Raw genomic sequence first — 22,500 nt, 5'->3', positions numbered from 1 at the left:
GGGGATGTAGCTCAGATGGTAGAGCGCTCGCTTAGCATGTGAGAGGTACGGGGATCGATACCCCGCATCTCCACTTTTGGTTTTTAGAATTATATTACCTCTCCGGCTCTCCCATTGAGAATGCAGGTTATATGAAAACACAACAAATAGTTTTGGATTGGTAACCTATCTATCTCATGAAATATGTAAGTCACAAACCCCACTCTACTCTCGTAGTCTCGTTACTAAATAGTATCGGATTGAAAGCTATCCATGTCATGAAACGAAGTCCTACTAAATAGTTTCGGATTGAAAGTTATCCATGGCTCCATGCCATGAAACAAAGTTCGATCTTACTGTATTCAGAAGAAAAAAAAAGATCATGGAATGGGTGGATGGATTTAACCTCCCCTAGTCCCGTCCCTACTGGGTGTCTTGAAGAGGATTCATTCTCTCTCTTTTCGAACATAGCACACTAGCAAACTAGACCAACAAGTTAGGATGAATAATCTTTCTTTATTTATGCATTTTTGTCAGCATAAAAAGTGACAGACAGATCTAATTGGATTATCATTCCAATATTGATGTATTTTATTTATTTTCTTCTTCTTCTTAACCAACAGCAAGAAGTGGTTGTTTAGTTGTTAAAATTAATTTACAACAAACTTAACTCTAGGTTCATGCTCCTTGTTGCTTGATTCCGAAACAGGAATCAATTTAACAATTTTAATTAACAAGGCAATTAAGAAATCCGCAAACAACTGATAATACATATACACCCACCATAATTGAACTCACAAAACAAACTATTTAATTACTTCTTATAAAAAAAGATCATAATCGTTATTTAATTTTTAAATTAAAAATATAAGATGCAGTTTCATTCCATCTTCTGTTAATACTTAATTAACAAATACTGTTGTAACTTGTTAGTGAGCTCATCTTAATTAGTTCCTGCGGCCACGACCACCTCTGTTTCTTGGGTCGTGTCCGCTATTAGCAGATGGATTGTCGTAGTCGTCTGTCATTGCTTTAAGAGACCTTCCTCCTGCTACCATTCCGTTCCCTACAAACCAATGTCACCAATTTACATGTTTAGTTATTTCTGCCTAGTTTTTAGATTATAAATGTTTCGTTTTAACTTACATATATAATTTACCCATAATTTATTATAATAATATCTCTAATAAAAAAAATGCTAGTAATTGAATCAGGTCTTCTAATGAGTGAGTGGTTACTCCTGCACCTGCATGCATGTGTTGCTTCATAATTTGTCATAAGCAACTGCTAAATGTATATATAGTTGGCCAGACTCAAGGTCAACTTACTATGTTTTTCAATACTCAGAAGGTGGATGGTTCGACCTCTTCTCCGATATTATTCATCTACTTAGAGGAAAACATAACAGAGTGTGGCAAGAGTTTCGTTTGATTTTGCATTGCTTGTGGGGTATAGGTAGAAATAACCCTTATTTGTATTACTTTATAAATTTGTAATATATGTGGATTGGAAGTAAGAATTCTTATGAGAAAATAGCATCTAAGATGGGTGACAATAAATGCAGTATTAGTATTAGCGCTACCCATTTCACTTCTATTGTTTATGTTGTCATATTTTATCTCGATACGTAGATTGATCATGTCCAATATAGTTGATACAATTTTACTAACTATTATCAAATGAGAGATGGCATTTAAAGAGATCTATAAACCGACTTTACCTGCGTCTAATTGGTTTTATTTTGTTGAATACCATAGTAGGTAGATAACATATATAATATTCTTTGAGATCATGGTATGTTACTGAGTTTAATCTTACGTGCTTGAATTTAAAAGTGTGGAAAGTGAGATCGTTTTACCTGATAGAGTTACAATACTACGAGCGGAACAAGAAACAATAGCTAATGCAAACAACAAGCACCACCACAACCTCAAACCACCTACTCCTCCCATCTCTCTCTTGCAAATTGCAATGGTGATTTATATTGATGGAAGTAAGTATTTTGATTGATTGAAAACACTGACAAACATGTACCTATATATAGAAAATGATCTTAAGTCAACAGTACACGTGGAGACAGCCTATTTGGTGGCAGAGTTGACTCCACACAATCACGTATTTCATGCTCTATATTTACTTATTTTTTAAACATAATTAATGTGGAAACGACTTGTTAGTGATAATTAGGGGGTGGGAGCCGTTTAAATGAATTATAGTCAACTATGATTTATATCCCTAATAGCACTAGGAAGAGTAAAGTCTTGGAAGTTTTGCATCTACCACTACCTATTTTGTCTTTACCTTATAGTGTTTGTGGGTGGAAACACTATATAGTGCCTACATTCTTAGTGTGTACTTAAAGGTCTAGATTAGGATTTAGAGTCACTTCAAGCTGACTTTATTACTAAGTATTTTTGGATGGACCATAATCGCTAATACTAGCTAGTTAGCTAAGACTTAAGAAATAAGCCTCTCAATTTTTGTAAGTCGAGGGTTCAATTAGATGTAGGGAGATTTGCTGTTTGGATTCACTTTCTTATAATCGACTTGCTGTTTGGACTCCCTTTTTCCAGAGTTGCACTTTGGACTCCCTTTTGACGGAATCGTGTCCGAATATTCCATCTTTAAAGTTATATTTTAAAAAATTCCTATTCTACCTTTGTATAATCAACATCCCCATTTTGGACCCCTTATCTGTTTAACCCACCGGGATGATTACTCTCATAGATTGATGGATGTAAATACAATTTTTAGAAACTCATTAGCATGTTCTATGTGCAGGTCAAATTAGATGCCCACTCCTCAGTAAGATTACACAAATTCATTAACAGTTTCATAGGTTGCACGAATTTGAAGCAACAACAACTCAATGATCAAATCTTTCAACAACAAAAAAACGATGAATGACCAAATAGCTCAAAGTGTCTAAACTCTGAAGTGAGTCTTCTCCTAGCAACAGTAACGAATCTTTTGTTCTAGAGAGGCAATAGGAGTAAAAGCATGAACACCAAGTGGACTAATTCTTTCAATTTTTACAGAAAAATTTCTTCTTTGATCAAAGAAGAAGAAATGGTTCCTTTATATTTACTCCACCAACCACATCACTAATTCTATGAAAATAAAAAGTAAAATCATCAACTCATCAGCAACTAGGTCAACCTCCATGATCAACAACTTTAACCTTATTTGAGCCATCTAGTGTTCTGAAAATGTAAATATGGGTATTGAGATCTTCAATCTCACCATCCCAACCTTCCTCTTCAGAATAAGCATCAGCATAATGAAACATCCGGACAAAAATCAGCTACTTCATAAGAGTAAATTGATTCTTCAAGAACCAACCTTAACATGTTCCCTGTTCTAAGATGAGTAATACACCGCTGACCAACTCTATCATGGATTTTCATGGATTAGATACAAAAATCGAAAACCCTCTCTCTCTAATCCACTTTTTCTTGATGTAGTAAAGGAATTGGAACTCGATTTCACGGTAAATTTGGTTCAGAATTGGTTTTTGAGATTGGAGAGAAGAGAGAGAAGGGAAGGTGATAAACTCGTTGAGGTTGGGTTATAGGTTTTGTAGGGGTAAACTAGTATATTCTCATGGTTAGGGTAAAATGGTACTTTTCCCACTTATGTTTTCTTGATCGGTTATATTTAACTTTTTATTTGAAAAAGGGAGTCTAAAGTGCAACTCTAGAAAAAGGGAGTCCAAACAGCAAGTCAATTATACGGAAGGGGATCCAAACAGCAAATCTCCCTTAGATGTATTTTTATCTCTTCCCCAGTAAAACGAAATGAGAAAAATTTGAAAGCCTCATCATGGTTTTTCATTTCCTGCACACCCCAAGCCAAGCCAAGTTTCCATAGGTTGAAAAGAAAAATCTACTTTCTTTTTTTGTTGAACTAAAAGAAAAATCTACTTCACTAGATATATGCCCTAAGGCACTATTGATCTTAATATAGAAACAATAATTGAAAGGGTCCTTAATTAGCTAGAGCATGGAACACTACAATTCTTTGGTCACATCAAAAGTACAAGTTATAGAAAAGTCCATTGGAATAACTAGAAGTAGATAATGTTGTAGTTTTCGATAAATCATAAAAGTACGGGTACAATATGATGGCTAGGTGATTACAAAAATAGAGTTGGTTTTTGAATTTGATTAATATCAACATAATTCCCCTTCTTGTAAGGAAGTTAAAAACAAATTTTGCAAAAATATAAAATAAATACTCAACATCTCACAACCATAATTCACAATAAGATTAAAATGACATCCTTTTCAGTCAATGCCGTAACTGAAGAAATCTGAGATTTCTTCTAGTTTTAACCTACTTTTGCCACCAACCTGTTAAAGTGATGTAAAATCAAGAAATCAAACAATTCAAAAGCAAATAAAGGTTTTCAGATTCTTCCCCACAATATAAAAGCATTAACACAATCGTCAAAATGAGAATAGAAAGAAAATCACTAGGCCAAAATCTTGAAATATCACACACTTTGATTCACATAGAGTATCTATTGAAATAATGCGCACCAATACCAAAAGTCAGACTAGAAAGTGGTAAGAACTATTTCATTTACTGAAATGCCTCGTATCATCACTTCCCAATTCTTATCCACGGAAAAGTTTTCTGATCAAATTTCAGCACCCACAAGTATACGAACAAATAATCATACATCATTCTTTATCGTTTCTTAAACCCATATTTCTTGCGTTCATAGAAGAGGTCAGTTTTTGCACTTCCTAAGTTAACGATCTTCGGGCATCCATCACGGTCTTTCTCCTGCTGAGTGCATTCTTTGCAGTAATAAGCATCAGATATTCCCACACCTCCACAGATCACACATCGACCTTGGAATGATCCATAGTTGCATTCGTCACAGACTCGAACGAGAGTGCAAGGACGAACATATGAGTCACAAATTACACACTTCCCGTCACATTTCTCACATAGTCGACCGATGGCGATCCCTGGCTGCTTCCTGCACATAATCAGATCTGGGTGATGCTTGGCCATGCTTGCTTTGCTGCTTCCTCAGACTTTGGTCACAAACACTGCAAATTTAACTGAGAATATCAGACTATTGGAATCTTAAGAACAAAAGGAGTAGAATTACAGAAAAATAAAGTGGAAAACTACTAGGACGTAATTACAAATATGTCTAACTAGGAGATAACAAAACCATCAGAAAAAAAGTCAATAATAACCATAGAAGTTGGATGTAGTTATATGGTTTTGTTATGACGACGAACAAGTAAACCAGAAAAACAGCATATAGAAATAAACAACAACCCAGGAACACTGGAGATTACGCGGTTCGATTGTAACACGTATGACAAGGGGAACAATGACATAATGATTTCTCTATGTACGAAAAACAACAAGATTACAGGGATATCTCAAGAGCTTCTACATATAAATGACCCTCTAAATCCTAACACCCTGCGCCTCCATGATCTTTACCAAAACTAAATCACATAACATAACCCCGTACATCTATAACCACCCTTTCTAGACTAGGGCAACATAAAGTAAATGGGTTGGATAAGCAAACAACTAATTTCAAAATTTCGAGTTTACGCCCCTTGACCCCATCGACAATTGACTCATATTCAAGACTCTCAATAGTTTTAGCTGATAGACATATGCATCGTTGAACTTGGGACAGTCATCATTCCCTTTCCATGATATTCTTAGAATGACCCGAACGACGTAATCTTTTTATGTACATGAGAAAATCTCATAGGTAAGTCCACTTAATAATGGCCTTTCCTGGCCTCTAGAACTATGCTCCATTAGATATCTTGTAGTTACGAATGGGTAAACAGAAATTGAATCTTAAAAGCAGGTGAAAACCTATAATCTGCATATTAGTTATGACTGTGAAAAGCACCCCCACTCCATGTACTGTGTGTAATATATGAATTCAACTCCTTCCACTTTCAACAGTACCAGAGGAAGAAAAATCAACACTCAACGGTACTAGAGAGAGAGAGAGAGAGGGAGAGAGAGAACAGAAGACTTAAAGCAATGCCTTTGTACGAACAAATTGGACACCATAGTTGCCTGTATCAAGAAAAATATCCGACGTTTATATCCACCAGAAGGGTAAAACATAAAGAAAGAAACCCTAACAAACAACTACAGCAACAGTGGTGATCTCTACTGGCCTCATAACATGATGTTTCATTCTTTAAATTTTTAGTTTTGGTAGTGTTCCTACATAGTCCTCAAGCTATCACCAAATCTAGGTTTTACACTTTTAACAGTTAACAATTGTCTGCTTTAACCTCAAATTAGGGTTTCAATACCAAAATTGGGCGTCCGAATGTAACAGTACATACAGTTCTCAATCAGTTTCGGTTTCGGAAAGAACACCAAGAAATCGATGTTTCATCATATACTATAGAAAGAATTAGGGCTTTCGATTTCAGGACAGAATTGAGAGTATTCTACTTGAAGCCTAAACCAAATAATGGATGTTTCAGTTTCGGTTTCGGAAAGAACACCAAGAAACCGATGTTTCATTATACACTATAGAGAGAATTAGGGGTTTCGATTTCAGGACAGAATTGAGAGTATTCTACTTGAAGCCTAAACCAAATAAACACGGCAAAACGACTGAGAAAGAAAGCAACCAAATAAGTTTTCACCTGCGTACGTGGTCAGAGGTCCGTCAATGGTGGAGGCGCGGCGTTGTCGAGAGAGAAAGAGGATGGTGTTAATGGTGAAGAGTGAGAAAGTACCTCAGTTTTGCAATATAGAGAGAGAAAATAGAAGAGAAGATACTAGAGAGAGTATCATTCAAGTTTTAGGCAGTTTTAGGCGGGTGCTATTTACAGAGCTATTAAGTGCTATTTACAAGTCCGGCTATTTACAGATCTACTTTTTACTATTTACAAATCTTTTGACTTTATCACAACTTATTAGTTATTTAGAATAAAACCCCTATTTTAGAGATAGGTCCCTCCACCGAAAATGCTGAAAAATTAAACATCAAATTGACCGAAAATGTTGAAAAATTAAACATCAAATTGACCGAAAATGTTGAAAAATAAAAATGACCGAAAATGTTGGAAATTTAAACATCAAATTGACCGAAAATGTTGAAAAATTAAAATGACCGAAAATGTTGAAAAATTAAACATCAAATTGACTGAAAACTTTGATCGTTCTAAGCATTATTTCACCGAAATTTTGAGTTGTTCACTTAGAATGTAGACTTAGAAATCTGAGTTCTTTTTTAGAATAACCACCACAAATTAGTTTATCTTACCTCTAAAGTTAAGTCTTCACTTAGAACGTTATTATATGAGTCCAATGAAGAGTTGTAATTGAGTTCTTCAACATCAAACTCTTCCATTAATGAAGTCTCTTGACCACCAAGCTCCTCCATTAATGTACCTTCCTCATTGTTAGGTTCTTTTATTACTAATGTTTCTAGTAGGTGATTGTGAGTTGATTGTTCATAGTTGTGGTGGTGATTGTTGGGTGGTGGAAGGTGTTGGTGGTGGGATTTAGGAATGAAGGAAATAAAATATCTTCTAATAATCAATATATTTTTTTCAGCCTAATCCTTATCAAAGTTTGATTTTAGTCCCTATATGCTCTGTAAATAGCAAAGTCTTATTTATAGAGAAAGTGAAAAGATTCCAACTTTTGGGCTTTGTAAATAGCCAAAGTAGCTCTGTAAATAGTTTTGGTGAAGTTTTAACCCTCGCGCGGCTTTGAATCCTGTACCAGATTATATATATAATCTAACGAATGAAGTTGCTTTCCGAGATCTCAACGGTAGATTGGAACGCAATAGTCCACACTTCACAGTAATGACTGCACCGAATCACTGTTATCTACCGCACTCCGAGAAAGGCATATAGGGTGCGGCTAAAGGCCCCCAGCCAGATGGTTGTAGGCCCATGGATTAACCACAAACTGTGAGAGGTCTCGTGTGTAATCCAAGGGCCTACAACATTTTGGCCGGGCGCCTTTAGCCCCTCCCAAACGCATATTACAAAGAAGGGAGTGTGGAAAGGAGGCTATTCGTCCCAGGAGACTATTAACACCCTGCCTTATTGTTTATATTCTTTTTCTTGTTAAATTCACGATTATGTGATATTCGGAGATAAACATTGAAATAATGACACGATAGTATAACGTGGTTCGGTCGGATACTCACGATCTACATCCACGGAGAAATAATGGTTTCATTAATAATCACCACAACTTGTGAATTTGATCGGTTACATTGGTCAAACATAACTCGATAATTTAATGGAGAATTTAGAGATTCCCCGTCACCTCTAATGTCCAATTAGCGGTACCTCATTCTTTAATTGGATATTAGTGAAACCTCCTTTTTTGCACTTAAAAGTACATAAATACCCTTATCGTATTGTTTTGCTATCTGTTTACTTCGATCTCTTTTATGCTCTGCCGACGAATATCCATTTCTCATACCTATTTTTTCTCTTAACCATCTTTTTACTACTTTACCAACACCATTTATCAAAAAAATTTAATTAAAAAAATCACAACAATTCGAAATAAAAATCGTAAAATTCTAAGAAGTTCTTTTTAACTTCTCAATTGTCTTTAGTTTTACGTAAATCGATGTTTCCAATTGTAACCAGTTCAGAGAAGACTTCTTGATATATGTTGTTCTTTCTATTAATTATAACTCGTATACATTCAAATTGAAATCATGAATCGAACGAAAAATTAAAAAGTTAGAAGGGAAATTATTAATTGAACTTACAAATTAAATAGAAAAATTCATGGAAAGATCGAAGTTAGAGTGTTATGTCAGTCGTGAACTTACTTATTAGATAGAAAAAATTCATGGGTGCACCGAAGTTAGAGTGTTATGTCGGCCATAGTGATATGAGAGAGAAGAAAAGAAATATAATAAGTGTAGGGCTATTTTCGTACTTTTAAGAACAAAAAAGTGGATTTCCCCAATATCTAATTAAAAAAAGGGTATCGCTAGTTGGACATTAGAGGTGAGGGGGCATCGCTAAATTCTCCTAATTTAATTCCCAGAACCTTCTCATATTTATAAAGAAATTAGGATTTAGGGTTTCCTAGTTTATCCTGACTAAACAAGAAGGAATATAATGTTTATCTACAGATAATTACAAGAGATCTTGAATACATGAAACTAAATATATCTTGATCTTCATATATCTTGGATATATCTTCACATATTCTGAATTCTTCTTGATCGTCGGATCTCGTCTTCTCGACCCGTCACGTACATACACGTGTTACACACTTATCTTAATTCTTAGACTCATCTTGATCGTCAGATCTCTTCATCTCGATCCGTCTTATATCACGTATCCTCCTCCTCTCCTCCTCCTCCTCCTCCTCCTCCTCCTCCTCCTCCTCCTCCTCCTCCTCCTCCTCCTTCTTCTACTTGACTTCTTCGTATCATCATCATCACGTTATCATGGAAACAACCTTGTTTCCAAACCCATCATCATCAACCTACAATGAAGAGTTAGAGAGAGATCACGTTATCATGGAAACAACCTTGTTTCCAAACCCATCATCATCAACCTACAATGAGGAGTTAGAGAGAGAAATAACACTTTTTTGGAGTGAGAAAGAGAGTATAACTATCATAGAAAGAACCTTGATTGAAAACCAATATTGTTCTATTATGAGGAGTTAGAGAGAGAAAGAACCTGGATTCCCAACCTTGATCCAAATCACCATTTAAATATTAGGGACACCGATCTCAAACTCGGACCAGTCCGAGACCTTGCCTAAGGTTCAAACTGACTAGTCTGAGACCCAAAGTAAGGGCTTGGATTAGTCCGAATCCGAAGACTTGCTTTGGCTTTCGGACGGGTCGATCCGTACTGGGTGCCAATAGATGTTTGGGGTCAAAGGAGTCAACCTCTTCCCCGTGGTGCCAATAGGTGTTTGGGGTCAAAGGAGGTTGACCTTAGTCAATCTTTATATTCACCTTACCTCAGACGACGATCGTAATTTCTGACCACCACCTCCATTTCTTTTTCTTTCTCTCATCTCTCCTCAAAATCTCATTTTCTCTCTCCTCTCACTATTTTGCCGAATGTGATGATTTCTTTTGTGGGAATTCCCTTCGTCCCTAGACGAAGATTCAAACTCTCCATTAAGAGTTTCATGATCTGACCTACAAGGAGATGTTTACGCTAAATCTCGTGGTAGGCTGACCACAAAGCATCAAGGGTTATCCCCTTCGTTTGACAAGTAGAGCGTTCGATGAAGGGAATTCTTCACTTCTTCGGTAAGAGAGAAAAAAGGTGAGAGAAAGAGAGACAAAGGTAAATAGTGGTGGTGGTCGGAAGTGGTGGCTGAGAGTTATGGCGGGTGTTTTAAGGCAGGGGTAAAAATGAAAGCAAAGACGTAAGAAACAAACAAGTTGATTTTTTTATTCAAAATAAAATTACCCCTAACCAAAGTCTTTAGGCCCCGAGGATATTTTGACATAAAAATCTCACTCGGTAAACATATCCACGTCCCCCGTATTGTCACAGCTCAATTTGGGGCCAATTCTGAAGCTTCACTTTGTATAGCGCAAAAGTGAAATAAATTCGATTTGATTGCAGTGGAATCAAATAAAAAAATGTCTTATAAATGAAAAAAGTATACGACTTCAGAAATAATTGTCGAATTATAAACACTGTTTTTAGAGTGTATTGTTTCTTCATATAATTTTATTACAATGAATTCTCAAACAGGATTTCCAACAACAAATAATACCTCCCTGTTTTCTTTCCTTCCATACAAAGAAGTTCACGCAAGGAAAAACTTTCAACACAAGAATCAGATCCTTGCCTAAAAAATAAAAATCGTGGAACCAATACAAGTCCGTGTATTTACTTCTTACATCAAGGTCCGGCCCGATAAATCAGAAAATTTTGCAGAAGATTTACACAAGACTGCATAAACGAGGTCTAGAACAAAACTGCCTCCCGTTGGCTTTCACCACAGCAATCGCCCCAGCTGTCAATCCAGCCCAGAGTATGGTAGATACACAATGCTGTGCAGTTCGGCCTACTGTATCAATATAAAACATTAGTTCATCTCAAAATTTTCATCTATAAGTACTACAATATAAAGAAAAAGAGAACATCTTGCGGACATGAAGAGACGCAGTTTGAGAACTCACCTTGGTTGAGTGTGATTGATGTTAGGGTAACGCCACCAATTAGAAAAGCTGATGCCACCGGAAGATACTGCAGTTCCAGATAGAACGATGAAAAGTATGAGAGATCGTAGCAAAGGGACAAAGTCTACAGAAATCCTTATATTTGTTATAATTGCCTTATCGATGGGCCTGATATTGCTTACCGAGAATGATTCAAACCCATTTAGTTGGAAGGGAGAAGGACTATTCCTCTGGACAGTGTAACGACCACTTATTAGATCCATAGCATCCTGCAATTACGTGACATTTCAATTATGTCGAATCAATCATAGACTAGAGTCTCTTGACTCCTTTCCAAAATAAGAAACAGAGTTTGTTTTATCAACTTCAATAACACTGATTGATTGGTAAGCCATGAATCTCTATTAAAAAATTGATAGGATAAGATACTAGGGCCATGCCTGACGAACACCATCATGAAAATTGTTCAAATAATAGCGTGAAAGAGCGCTCACTCCGTCCATAATAAGACCCCCAAGAGTCTGTTTTCCAAACCTACAAAAAACAAAGAGAAAGAGCCAAGTGATGAGTTGGTATCTTCGAAACCACCTCTATAACATAAGTTTCTTAGCACTTTTTCTAGAATACTGCGACACTACAAGCTACCTGACAAGGTCACGCTTAAGTGCGTTAGTCCCAGAATATTCCAGGCTTATCTCGTCACCTTGCTCGACCCATACTATCACAAGTAATAAAATATTAGTGAGGTGGGTTCTCCCAAATTATCAGAGTAGACGAATAGACTTGAACTATCATAAAATCCTTACATATCTTGAAATTTTCATAAATGTCACTGTACGTGGATATGCTCTCATCTGAAGATAGTGCCCCTACCTTCTGCAGTTGTGCATCTAAAGATTTCCGTGCTAGGAAACTCTGTAAAAAGTATAAACATTAATATAATATTTATTATTGAGCTCGTATATATTAGTAAAACATGAAATTGAGATAAAGCACCTTTTATAGGGTTATTAGGAAAAGTTTTTTAGTGCCACATGTCAAACATTTAGATGGGAACATCTCCAATATAATTACAAATATATATATATATATATATATATATATATATATATATATATATATATATGTGTGTGTGCATGTGTGTGTGTGTGCGTGCGTGCGTGCTTGCGTGTGTGCGCGTGCGTGTCTTACTTTCTTAGTGGAAAACATTGTTTGAGGTGAGTGGTCCATGAACCTCTTACATGCCTCCTCATTTATGACATACCGTGCCTTCGTACAATGAGTTCTATAACTCCAGTAATCAGTAATAACTTGTGATTTCAGGTAATGACAAGTTTAACTACCACTATTAAGGTGTCAAATTTCAATTTTGTTGATCCATGTTTTCCAAATATTGGACTACTGGAGTCCTGAATACTACATAACCACTCACGTTCTTGTGTTAAAAAGAACTGAGTCCTCGTTTATATGTCAACATTAGGTTAAGCGCATAAAGAAGATTTAAAGATGAACAAAGCTGATTTAAAGCATTGTAGTACCTGGGTAACATTAGTCCGATCGAGGCAATCGATGCAGTTAGATCTTGAAACTCCGTTTTGCTCTGCCAGTATATGTCCTTCTGAATCTATGAGAAAGTATCTGCTCAGCTGAAACAGTAACAAATTAAAAAGTACTACAGCGTAACCAGAACGAATGAATAGAAGTATTTTAGAGTAACTGTGGGAAAGAGAATTTCATTCGATTTGGTTACCCTTGCTTCTCAAAGTCCTCAGAGATTTGATCATAAAGAAGTTGGATGTTCTCGAACTTGGAGTTTCCACAAGAGCGATGGAAGTCAAAAGAGACATATCTGTGAAGCAGTATAAACGATGAAGTCAGAAGCATTTCCAGGATAAAAACATGAACTAAATATATATATATATATATATATATATATATATATATATAGGAGGAAACAAAAATATTACCTAATGAATGGAAGCTTTTTCATTTCATCAGCAAATGCAGTATTCAATTGACCTTCATCACCATGCTATAGTCACAATACCAAACGAGAGGATAAAGAAATGAACATAAGAAATAAAACATCTTGGTCCCTCATAAATTCCCATTTCAGAAAATGATATATTCATCAACACCTAAAGAAAGAGTATGGACAAGCTTTAGATAAAGCACAACCTCATGCCAACTTTGGTCCCTAAACCTATTAAGATTTAAAATTATTTCAATCGGTCGATTTTTGGTCAAATTGCAGATATCATCCGAACTCAATGTTTTATATGTGAATACTGAAGGAATTAAAGAAGAAATACTTACTTTATCGGTCAGGTCAACTACCATTATCTCTCCATATCTTTGAGTAAGGTCATTAAAATGGCGCTCCACTGCTTTAGGCTAGAAAGAAAAACGTGAAAGATTAGATCTTTTATCATAAAAAGCACTAGATTAGAAATGTGGTAAGAGAATTACATACTGTTTCTTCGTGATTAATAATTTTAATTCGTGGTTTGTAGCTCAAATCAACGATTTGCTCCCAAAGAAGTGGAATCGAACCACGAATCTGAGAATAATATAATGGAAGCAGTTACATATATGTTTTGGATATTCAATTTTTATTCCTTCTACAAAGTTTTCGTAATTATTGAGAACAAAAGGATAGCAGATGCCTAAACAAACCAAATGCATTTATTTACGTAAATAAACTAATAGAAAATACACCAGCAAGTTTGATGTATAAATGGACTCTAAAACCTGATTGACAGCCTATTTTATGTGCAGAAGTGCAGAAGTCCTGTAGGCCACTACAGCTATGACACAGCTATGACACAGCGATGACACGGATACCTGCGTATGCAATATCTATATGCCCCAACATGTTTTTATTCAGCATATCTAGGTATATGCAATTGGTAGAAGAAACGAATCCAAATTATAGGAATTGAAGTTAATCAAAATGTTTAAGTATGCTAGAAATATCTAGTGATTCACAAAGTGACGTAGAAATACCAGCAATAGTGAGGACCTAAACCCTTCAACCTCCAGTAATTGCTCAGTTTCAATAAAATTAGCGGTGTCCCCTTCAAGATTAGCCCCTCTTCTCCACATTCGTGTTCCTAAATTTCACCATTACCACATTGCAGAGAAGCATGTCATGAATGCATTCAACAGGATCAATTTAACCACGCATCAGTCAACTGCATATCATTATACCTAGACGGCGTGTGCACCTCCTTGAGATTAATGTTATCCTGGCAGGGTACTCTTTTAGTGTGAACTGCATAGTCTGAAAACCTACGCCTCAGTTAAGGAGAACCGAAAAATAAAATTTGTATGTGCAGGATGTCTCCACCCTAAAACTGTTCTATTCTGAGAAATAAAAATACTCATTCATGAAATTTACAGTGAAAATTAGAAAGGAGATCCCCAGAAGAGCATAACTATCCTAAATTTTAGGATACTGCCTTGTACTAGGGGAATAATGAATGTGTCAAGCTGCAAAAGAAAAAGAAAAATTAGTTTTCCGCATTAGAAATATAAGTCATTTGAGGATTAAATTTTGAAGATTCATATGATCCTTTTGTCGAACCTTACACTCAATAAGCTCTTCCAACAAATTTCTATTCCAGACAAAGCGAGGATCAGCCTGAAGGCAAAAAATATTTCAAAACTAGCATTTGAAACAAGGACATGAACTAAAAAAAAAAAAAATCATCGGAAAGAAAATTTGATTTCATCCTCCTACAGGAGTACAGGGTTAGTTGAATGTTGTATTTCGGAAAAATATCAAACTTCTAACAGTCTGTAAAATTTTATAGCTGAAGATACAGCACGCTAGAACCTCAGCACGACAGACCTGCTTCCAGAGTGGTTTGCTGGCTCTCCTTTCTGCCAATTTGCAAGTTCTTTGTAAGCTGCCAACCAAGAGAAGATTGCATGCAGACATCAGTTTGACATAAATTATAGCTCAAATACTGATGTGAATTGTGAAGTCATACAAGTTCCTCAGTTATGATACATAATAAAAAGACTCACTTCAATGTTAGATCTGTTTCATATGAATAATACAACCCTGGAGTTGTTTCGACGGTTCTCAACAGACTCATAAAGTAAGCCTCATCCTTCTTCTGCAAAGAAATAAACTCCATAGGCATTAGCGTTTTACTCTTGCAATTGGTTATCAGAGATGATAAGGAATTAGGGCCAATTAGCATAATCTTGTTTTTCTATACAATGAAGACAACAATGATCCCTAGCATACAGAAACTTGAAAGACCTTACTTCTTGATAAGACGAAAGCTTCAATGTCCCATTGCAAGCTAAGAACTTCATGGACATTACTCGGAAAATGGGGAAACCAAGATAAGTTCCAACATCCTTTCGCGAAGTTATTACAAGTAAATATGTTCCTGTATCAACATCAAGTTGAAAAAATCAACCCTACAACTAGAAAGTTAAAAATAGATAGCAAGCCGTTTGTCCACGACATTCTGCTCGCCATTATCCTAAGCAAGTAAACTTACCTGCAAGTAATCTAATCGTTCCAACCACTCCATAAATTTTTGAAATTTTGCTTGGAGTCCCTTCACAAGTATCCCCTGCGCATAAACAAAACGATAGGCTTAGGTTACTAAAGGTTATTAAGAGTGTCTGAAGCATACAGCCTTTGTCGTGTTTGGGAAACCTACTGTGTTCATTGCTGGTGTGAAACCCACATTCAACGCAACAACGACATCAAGGTCGGTAGTTGCTACTAGACATACAACGGTTTGGTGTATGTGCTTTTCTTTTTCAACTATCAAATAAAAAAACATTATTCGTAGAGAAGAGCCATTTATGGCGTGCCCAAACAGATTAAAGTGGTGTCGGAAACATCAGCACACCGAGATTCCTTGGGATTCATGTTACAAGCACATGGATCGTCAATAATGTCTTTATGTAGTTATGTAGTTCTGTCATATGACTCATATCAAAGAGGAATTAACCCGTATATACTCGTGTTCATGTAGAGATTTATCCTATATTGCCAAATTCGACCTTCCTTCCAAACACCAGTTTTGAGCAAATTCAGCTCACAATTTCTTTCATTTGTGTTAAAGACTTACAATTCTCAAAACAAAATCTTCTAACTAACAAAACGTGATAAATAGTTTAGCCAGTATTATTATTATTATTAAGAGTCGGATCATCAAAACTGAGAGAGATGATAATAGGGGGGGGGGGGGATGGAATTGAAGATGATAGTGCAATTAAAAAGCAGAGAAACCCTAACCGATATCAGGCTGAAGAATCCCATCAGAACGATCCATGGAAAAAGAATGTTGAGGAGAATCCGTAGATCTAATGACAAATTTATCTGGAAATTCCTGCAACTCCATCTCATCGCATAGCTTGAACCTTTCTTCTTCCATTTTATCTTAGAATTTCGTTCTTGTTTTCCTTTTTTTTTTTTCTGATGATCTTTCTTCGTGGGGGGTTTGATGGTTGATGAATAACGACGATGATGATTAACTGTCGTTCAAGTATAAGTCAAAGGGATTAGGGATTCTTTTGTTTCTGGCATTCATCATCAGGGAATATATGATCGGACTGGGCAGTTGCCCTTTATCTTGCCAGCATTATTGCCTGCCCTTTTTGTAGATCTTTTCGCGACGCTTTTGGGACTGATATATTGGGGACAGTTTTGTAGAGCTTTTAACTACTTTTGTTTTTTAGAAATTGATTACGATCTTCGTTAGTCGTTACAAAACATTGATACATAAAGAAGATGTGATAAACACGATTACTGCCTAAGTTAAACTAATAACGAAAGTGACCTAAAACCCAACAACTGAAAGAGGTCTAAAGCCCGACAAGCTTGTTATATTATCTACACCTTTAATAACTTAAATTCAATAACCATAGATTTCACCTCCTCTAGAAATCGAACCTGAGACCTCCAGGATTTTGGAGTTTATGTCAACACTATCAGGGCAACCAAATGTTGGCATGAATTGAATGGTTGAGATTGAACGGAAAAGACGACACTATCGTGCGCTTTTAACGACCTTATTCTAACTCTTTAACGTTTGTAGTGCTTTTAGGACGTTTTTTGAAGTTTTAGCGACGTTTTTTGAAGTTTTGGGATCACTTTTGGACAATTTTGGATACGTTTTTGTGTGACTTGTGGCTTGATGCTTTTGCTTGCACATTAAATTGGGCGTTTTCTCTATCCTTCCTTTACAATTTTGTAGGCATTTTTTTTACAATATTAAATGGCGATGCTGCAAAGATGAGAAAGACAGAGATCAACTAAAAATACAAGATCAACTTAAACTAGGTTTAAAGATTCGAACAAATGATTTTCATACTTGGATTATATTAACAGAAAATCCAATCACTACATGTTTCAGATGAGTTGATAAAGTACAAGTATCATCGAATTTCCAACATTAAATTAACAGGTCTTCAATTTATTGTTTCAAAAAAAAGGCCTTCAATTTGTTTGTAGTTACTCCTTTTAGTAGCAACCATAGTGCATATAAAAAGATCAAAACCTACTTGAAAAGTGAAGCAAGCTCTCCCTTCTCTTGCATGGATGTCAGAATATCACACCCTCCGACCAATTCCCCATTCACAAAAATCTGCGGGAATGTCGGCCAGTTGCTATAACTCTTTAGCTTTTCTCTTAACCCAAAGTTGTGCTCATCGTCGAGCACATCTACACTCTCATAATCCACCCCTGCACCTTCTAATATTCCAACTACTCTCTGTGAAAATCCGCATAAAGGAGCACTTCTAGATCCCTTGATGAACGCTACCACTTTGTTCTCTTTCACTAGTCGATCTACGAGCTCTTCTAGCGGGACTGTTAATTGTACATTTCGACCAGGAGTTAAGCGGATATCAGGCTTCTTCTGTGCCTTCTTCACCCATGTGGTGTTACCTTGTTCGTTTCCAGGTGGGATCTTTCCAGCTGCAGCTATGTGCTCTTCCATCCATGATTTCCAAGCTTGTGTTAGAGATGTTCGGTCAGGCTCATCTACCACGCCTACCTGCTCAAATTCTTAGTCAACTAACATACCGACAGAAACAAAAAATGAAGGCAAATTACAAGTCCAATCAGTTGGCAAGGCAATTTGCATAATTCTTTTCTACCTGATCAGACACAATTGAATTGGTTTCACTACCAATTACAAACAAGAATTATCAGTTAGTTACTCAATCTTTCCGAAGTAACTACGACCCACTCAACTTCTACCCCGAACTAAGAAAAGAGCATTTATAGTAGACTCTTAACTACAATAGTCAAGAGTCAAGACTAACTTCGATCTTAAGTTCTATGACTAAAATTGCAGAGTCAAAGTTACCCAAGTCCCGGGGTAGACAATCACGACTCTGGATTTTCTAAGCCCAAAGTTCTCTACTACTCCTAATGCACGATAGATAAACTGTTTCATTCAAGAACCTTATTGTCACAAACAGTACAACGGACGAGTCAATCACCAATCTAGTTACTTCTTCTACATAGAGGATATCGTAAGTCCTAAACTCGGTTTTAATCAACAAATGGTAGGGAATCTTCGTCGTTTACAAAACATGCATACATTGTTAGAATAATACATATAATAGTTAGGGGTTGTTTAGTAATTTGCCCTTTAAGGGCCTTTTAGTCTTTTATGATTAGTATATATTTGTTAAGTTGTAAACCTAATTTAAGAATGAGATTCATAGCCTCTACAATGTTTCTCCTCTTCCTTCTTCTCTATGATTATTGTTATTGATTTTCACATGGTATCAGAGCCTTACATCTCAGAAAGTTTTTTCATCATTAGGGAGTATTAGAAAGAAGTTTGTTAGGTAGTATATTTAGGTTGTTTTTTGTTTGGAGATTTGGTTGGCCTTTTGGTGAGGTGGTTTGTTGATTTGTTTAGTGCAAAGGAATAAGGTTAGTTTGTGGAAGGCTTGACTGGTTTGTTGGGAATTCGGACAAGGTATTCTTGTTTGGTGGGATTGTGAAGTGGCTGTTTTTGTGGGATTTGAAAAAGAAGTTTGGGCGTATTTGATTTTGGAATTGGATGGATATGATTTGGTGGATTAAAGGAAGAGGCGTTTTTGAGCTAGTAATAAAGGAAGAGGTGGTTTTGACGAGATTGATAGGTGGTTTAATTTTGATTTGGTAAGGTGGTCTGCGGTTTTTGAAAGAATCGGCACTTAGGTGGTTTTGGAAAATGTGGTTTTTGGATTATGGTTTTTGGTTTGTATGGTAGAAGAAGGGTTGGACGTGTTGCCGGTTTTTTGAGTTGGGCAGTTTTGATTTTTGTTGGGTAGTTTTTTTTTTAGGTGGTTTTGATTTGGAAATTGCCAGGTGGTTTTCCCAAGGCCGGTTTTGACGGATCAAGAACAAGAAACAGTAGTTGGTTGTTTTATTTTTGCTGGGTAATTTTTTGTTGGAGGGAAGTTTGGGATTTGATTTAGGTAATAGTTTTGTTTTCTTGGAGGTAAGAGAAGGTAGTTTTGAAAGAGGTTTTGAAAAATAAGGAAGAAGAGGATTTGATGGTGGTTTATAAAGTGGGATTTGTTGGTTGTTCTCATGGGGATAAGGAGGCGGTTTTAGAGAATTTGAAAATGTGGTTTTGTTTTGGGTGGTTTCATTGTTGGAGAAGAAGGGGAGTTTGTTTCGCTAGCTGGAGAATTATATTTCTCAACGGATCGTTTGGCTTCCGCAAGAAAATTTCTCATTGCAGATCTGGTATTGTTACTTCCTACTTCTTTGTATTTCCTTAGATAGTCTGTTTGGTGATTTTTGGGGGTAGAAGAAGGTGGTTTAGTTTTGAAACCCTGTTTTGATTTGATCCGTAGTTTTTAATGGTATTAATTGGTAGTATTGAATGGTTTCGGCGATTTAAAATTGTTGGCGGTATTGAAATTGAATGGTTTAGGAAGTAATTGAATGATAGTTTTGGTTGGGATTTGATTTGAGTGGTTTTGGATAAGGTGGTTCCAGAATTTGGAGGAGGTGGTGTTAGTGAAATATTTGAAAGTGTTTTTGGATTTTGTCATTGCTTGTTGGTAGTGAATTTGTTGGCGGTTTTGATTTGCATTTGAAAGTTGGCAGTATTGCATTTGAATGTTTGACAATATTGCATTTGCATCTTCTTATCCTCTTTGGGCAATATTGCATTTGAATCTTCTCCTCCTCCTTTGGTAATATTGCATTTGAATGTTTGGCAATATTGCATTTGCATCTTCTTATCCTCTTTGGGCAATATTGCATTTGAATCTTCTTCTCTCCTTTGGGCAATATTGCATTTGCATCTTCTTCTCTCCAACGATTGCATCTTCTCCGTTTGCAGTTTGGCAGTAATTTGCAGTATTGAATTTTGGTTCGTAGTATCGGATTTTGGTTTAGCAATTTTGCAGTATTGGATTTTTGGTTTGCAGTATTGGATATTGGATTTTGGTTGGCAACATCGAGTTTTTGGATTTTGGTCGGCAGTATCGGGTATTAGATTTTGGTGGGCAATACTGGACTTTGGTTGGCAGTATCGGATATTGGATTTTGGTGTAGCAGTATTTGGTTTAGCAGTGACTTGTTCACCAAGTCACACTCGGTTCCACGCTTTCGTTGGAAAAGAAGAGCCTTGTTTGGTTTTGGTTTAGCAGTTTTGCAGTATTTGGTTTAGCAGTGACTTGTTCACCAAGTCACACTCGGTTCCACGCTTTCGTTGCTTAGCTAGCAAACTCTCGATGCTTTTCGAAATCGCACCGTGAGTTTGAGGGAGGGTGTTAGAATAATACATATAATAGTTAGGGGTTGTTTAGTGATTTGCCCTTTAAGGGCCTTTTAGTCTTTTATGATTAGTATATATTTGTTAAGTTGTAAACCTAATTTAAGAATGAGATTCATAGCCTCTACAATGTTTCTCCTCTTCCTTCTTCTCTATGATTATTGTTATTGATTTTCACAAACAGGGCATAGATATAAAAGAGTCATATTCATCAATGATAAGTGATGAGCATCTCAAAAGGCATAAGATGTAATCTTGCAGACAAATACTGTATGGGGTATCGTTTAAAAATGAATTAGTCCAGAAAAATCTTTATAAAAAGATCACAAGGTTCTTATCATGTCAGAATGCAAACTAACAAAATTGCAACACCCATTAAACTTTGTAGCCAGATTCTTATCCCGCAGAAACAAAGATAAATGAAAAGCTTATCATACCTAGATAGGCAAAAATCATCCCAAATACCTTGAAGTTTGAGTATCTTTTCATAATGATTCATGAAACTTCCATGAAAAATGTCCAATAATTTCAATTTCATTTCCTGGGGTTCATTTATCTTTCAATCTAGATTAAAAAGATTACTAACTTGGAAGAATTTTTCATTTCTCTAACTCATTTGAATCATCATCACAAAAGATGTATCAAATTTCACATAGAGAACCACTTGTGCTTCATAAGTTTAGAGCACAACAAAAGGAGGAAGAATTAGGGCAAACACAACTTACCTTGACGGAGGAGCAGAGTTCAGGAACTGATTTCCCATGAGAGAGAACGCTACCTGCGATGTTTCGGGATATACCAATAAACTGAAGGTCATTATTCTTGTCGTACACGGCGTATACGCCGGAATCTGACGGAATTTTTGACGTCGGTTTATCTGAGAGGCTAACTAGATCTGTTTCAGAGAGTTTCTTAACAGAAGAAACGACTGTTAAAGCGCTAAATCTCTTTGTAGTTCTGTTTGATTTCTTAACGGATAATAGAGGAAACGAAACGGAATGGGTAAGCTGTGAATTGAATGAAATCTGGAGAGTTTGTCTGTGAGAGTAAGAAAAGATTGTTTTGAGAGATGAAGATGAGGAGCAACGAGCAGTGGGGTAGGTGATTGTAGCCATGGATGGAAGTAGAAGAGTTTCTGGTCTTTTAGTTGGGAGGATGAAAGAAAAGAGAAATGTATGGAATTTTTTTTCCCTTAAAAATCCTTTTTTTTTTTTTTTTTTTTTTTTTGATAAAAATTCAAATTTTTATATTTTGTTTGGTTAAAAATCTAATATATTTTACAAAGGTGTCGCAAGGTGCTACAAAGGGTTACAAGGCATTTCAAAGGTGTTGCAAGACCTTGCAAGGCTCTCATATTGCAAAACAGTTGTAAAGTTGTCTAAAGGCATTGCAAAACTGTCCTAAGGTGTTGCAAATTAAAAACTACTCAGGGAGTTGAAGACCAAAAAAAAATTGACTGATTCTTTTTAATCAAAGTCTAAATTTTTTGGAAGTCTTAGCCAAATTTCCCCTTCTTAATATGGAGACATCATTGCGAGGTTGCTCTATCTATATCTTGTTTTTACTTCAATAAATAAAAACAATCAA

General features: G+C 36.1%; 4 protein-coding genes and 1 non-coding gene across 9 annotated transcripts; 1 reads left to right on the top strand and 4 right to left on the bottom strand.

Moving 5' to 3' along the window:
* TRNAA-AGC (transfer RNA alanine (anticodon AGC)) lies at positions 1-73 on the top strand. Its single transcript has one exon. It is a non-coding gene; the product is annotated as a tRNA-Ala (tRNA).
* Positions 74-687: 614 nt separating this feature from the next.
* Positions 688-1,958, bottom strand: LOC147557899 (uncharacterized). The gene is made up of 2 exons (XM_086658956.1): positions 1,802-1,958; positions 688-1,045 (listed from the first exon to the last, which is right to left on the bottom strand). The coding sequence occupies exons 1-2, from the start codon at positions 1,929-1,931 to the stop codon at positions 927-929; spliced, it is 249 nt and encodes an 82-aa protein (XP_086515082.1). The 5' UTR covers positions 1,932-1,958; the 3' UTR covers positions 688-926.
* A 2,408-nt stretch (positions 1,959-4,366) lies between these two features.
* LOC147557898 (PHD finger-like domain-containing protein 5A) lies at positions 4,367-6,802 on the bottom strand. Of its 4 annotated transcripts, XM_086659465.1 has the most exons (3): positions 6,642-6,802; positions 6,023-6,054; positions 4,367-5,042 (listed from the first exon to the last, which is right to left on the bottom strand). In XM_086659465.1, the coding sequence occupies exon 3, from the start codon at positions 5,002-5,004 to the stop codon at positions 4,672-4,674; it is 333 nt and encodes a 110-aa protein (XP_086515591.1). In that variant the 5' UTR covers positions 5,005-5,042; positions 6,023-6,054; positions 6,642-6,802; the 3' UTR covers positions 4,367-4,671. The 4 variants fall into 4 exon arrangements, with proteins under 4 accessions (XP_086515591.1, XP_086515593.1, XP_086515590.1 ...); XM_086659467.1 differs by lacking the exon at positions 6,023-6,054 and having other exon boundaries at positions 6,650-6,784; XM_086659464.1 differs by lacking the exon at positions 6,023-6,054 and having other exon boundaries at positions 6,642-6,783.
* A 3,827-nt stretch (positions 6,803-10,629) lies between these two features.
* On the bottom strand, positions 10,630-16,841 carry SAC8 (SAC domain-containing protein 8). 2 transcript variants are annotated; one of them, XM_086659461.1, is made up of 20 exons: positions 16,416-16,841; positions 15,667-15,741; positions 15,425-15,552; positions 15,179-15,270; positions 15,000-15,057; positions 14,733-14,789; positions 14,605-14,638; positions 14,357-14,437; positions 14,153-14,259; positions 13,620-13,706; positions 13,463-13,540; positions 13,114-13,178; positions 12,897-12,995; positions 12,685-12,784; positions 11,953-12,061; positions 11,792-11,864; positions 11,587-11,680; positions 11,329-11,415; positions 11,147-11,213; positions 10,630-11,034 (listed from the first exon to the last, which is right to left on the bottom strand). In XM_086659461.1, the coding sequence occupies exons 1-20, from the start codon at positions 16,552-16,554 to the stop codon at positions 10,907-10,909; spliced, it is 1,758 nt and encodes a 585-aa protein (XP_086515587.1). In that variant the 5' UTR covers positions 16,555-16,841; the 3' UTR covers positions 10,630-10,906. The 2 variants fall into 2 exon arrangements, with proteins under 2 accessions (XP_086515587.1, XP_086515588.1); XM_086659462.1 differs by having other exon boundaries at positions 10,630-11,031.
* Positions 16,842-17,471: 630 nt separating this feature from the next.
* Positions 17,472-22,194, bottom strand: CXIP2 (CAX-interacting protein 2). Its single transcript, XM_086659463.1, has 2 exons — positions 21,639-22,194; positions 17,472-18,177 (listed from the first exon to the last, which is right to left on the bottom strand). Exons 1-2 carry the CDS (start codon positions 22,026-22,028, stop codon positions 17,680-17,682), a joined length of 888 nt encoding a protein of 295 aa, XP_086515589.1. The 5' UTR covers positions 22,029-22,194; the 3' UTR covers positions 17,472-17,679.
* Positions 22,195-22,500: the final 306 nt, after the last annotated feature.

This window comes from Eschscholzia californica, unplaced genomic scaffold (assembly GCF_041429995.1).
Source record: "Eschscholzia californica isolate CP2 unplaced genomic scaffold, dmEscCali1.0.p SCAF_2, whole genome shotgun sequence".
NCBI classification, from domain to species: Eukaryota; Viridiplantae; Streptophyta; class Magnoliopsida; order Ranunculales; family Papaveraceae; genus Eschscholzia; species Eschscholzia californica.
The sequence above is the reverse complement of the archived record's forward strand: the minus strand, read 5'-3'. Positions and strand labels throughout refer to the sequence as shown.

What these genes read in the sequence shown, in the direction of transcription:
- LOC147557899 (XM_086658956.1), bottom strand. Translation starts at nt 1,931, where the DNA reads ATGGGAGGAGTAGGTGGTTTGAGGTTGTGGTGGTGCTTGTTGTTTGCA. An exon ending in TTCCACACTTTTAAATTCAA is followed by an intron (nt 1,046 to 1,801) that starts GCACGTAAGATT and finishes ATTGGTTTGTAG; the next exon opens with GGAACGGAATGGTAGCAGGA.
- SAC8 (XM_086659461.1), bottom strand. Translation starts at nt 16,554, where the DNA reads ATGGAAGAAGAAAGGTTCAAGCTATGCGATGAGATGGAGTTGCAGGAA. An exon ending in TTCATGATGGTGTTCGTCAG is followed by an intron (nt 11,416 to 11,586) that starts GCATGGCCCTAG and finishes ACGTAATTGCAG; the next exon opens with GATGCTATGGATCTAATAAG. An exon ending in ATCAATCACACTCAACCAAG is followed by an intron (nt 11,035 to 11,146) that starts GTGAGTTCTCAA and finishes ATATTGATACAG; the next exon opens with TAGGCCGAACTGCACAGCAT.
- CXIP2 (XM_086659463.1), bottom strand. Translation starts at nt 22,028, where the DNA reads ATGGCTACAATCACCTACCCCACTGCTCGTTGCTCCTCATCTTCATCT. An exon ending in AACTCTGCTCCTCCGTCAAG is followed by an intron (nt 18,178 to 21,638) that starts GTAAGTTGTGTT and finishes GAATTTGAGCAG; the next exon opens with GTAGGCGTGGTAGATGAGCC.
- LOC147557898 (XM_086659465.1), bottom strand. Translation starts at nt 5,004, where the DNA reads ATGGCCAAGCATCACCCAGATCTGATTATGTGCAGGAAGCAGCCAGGG.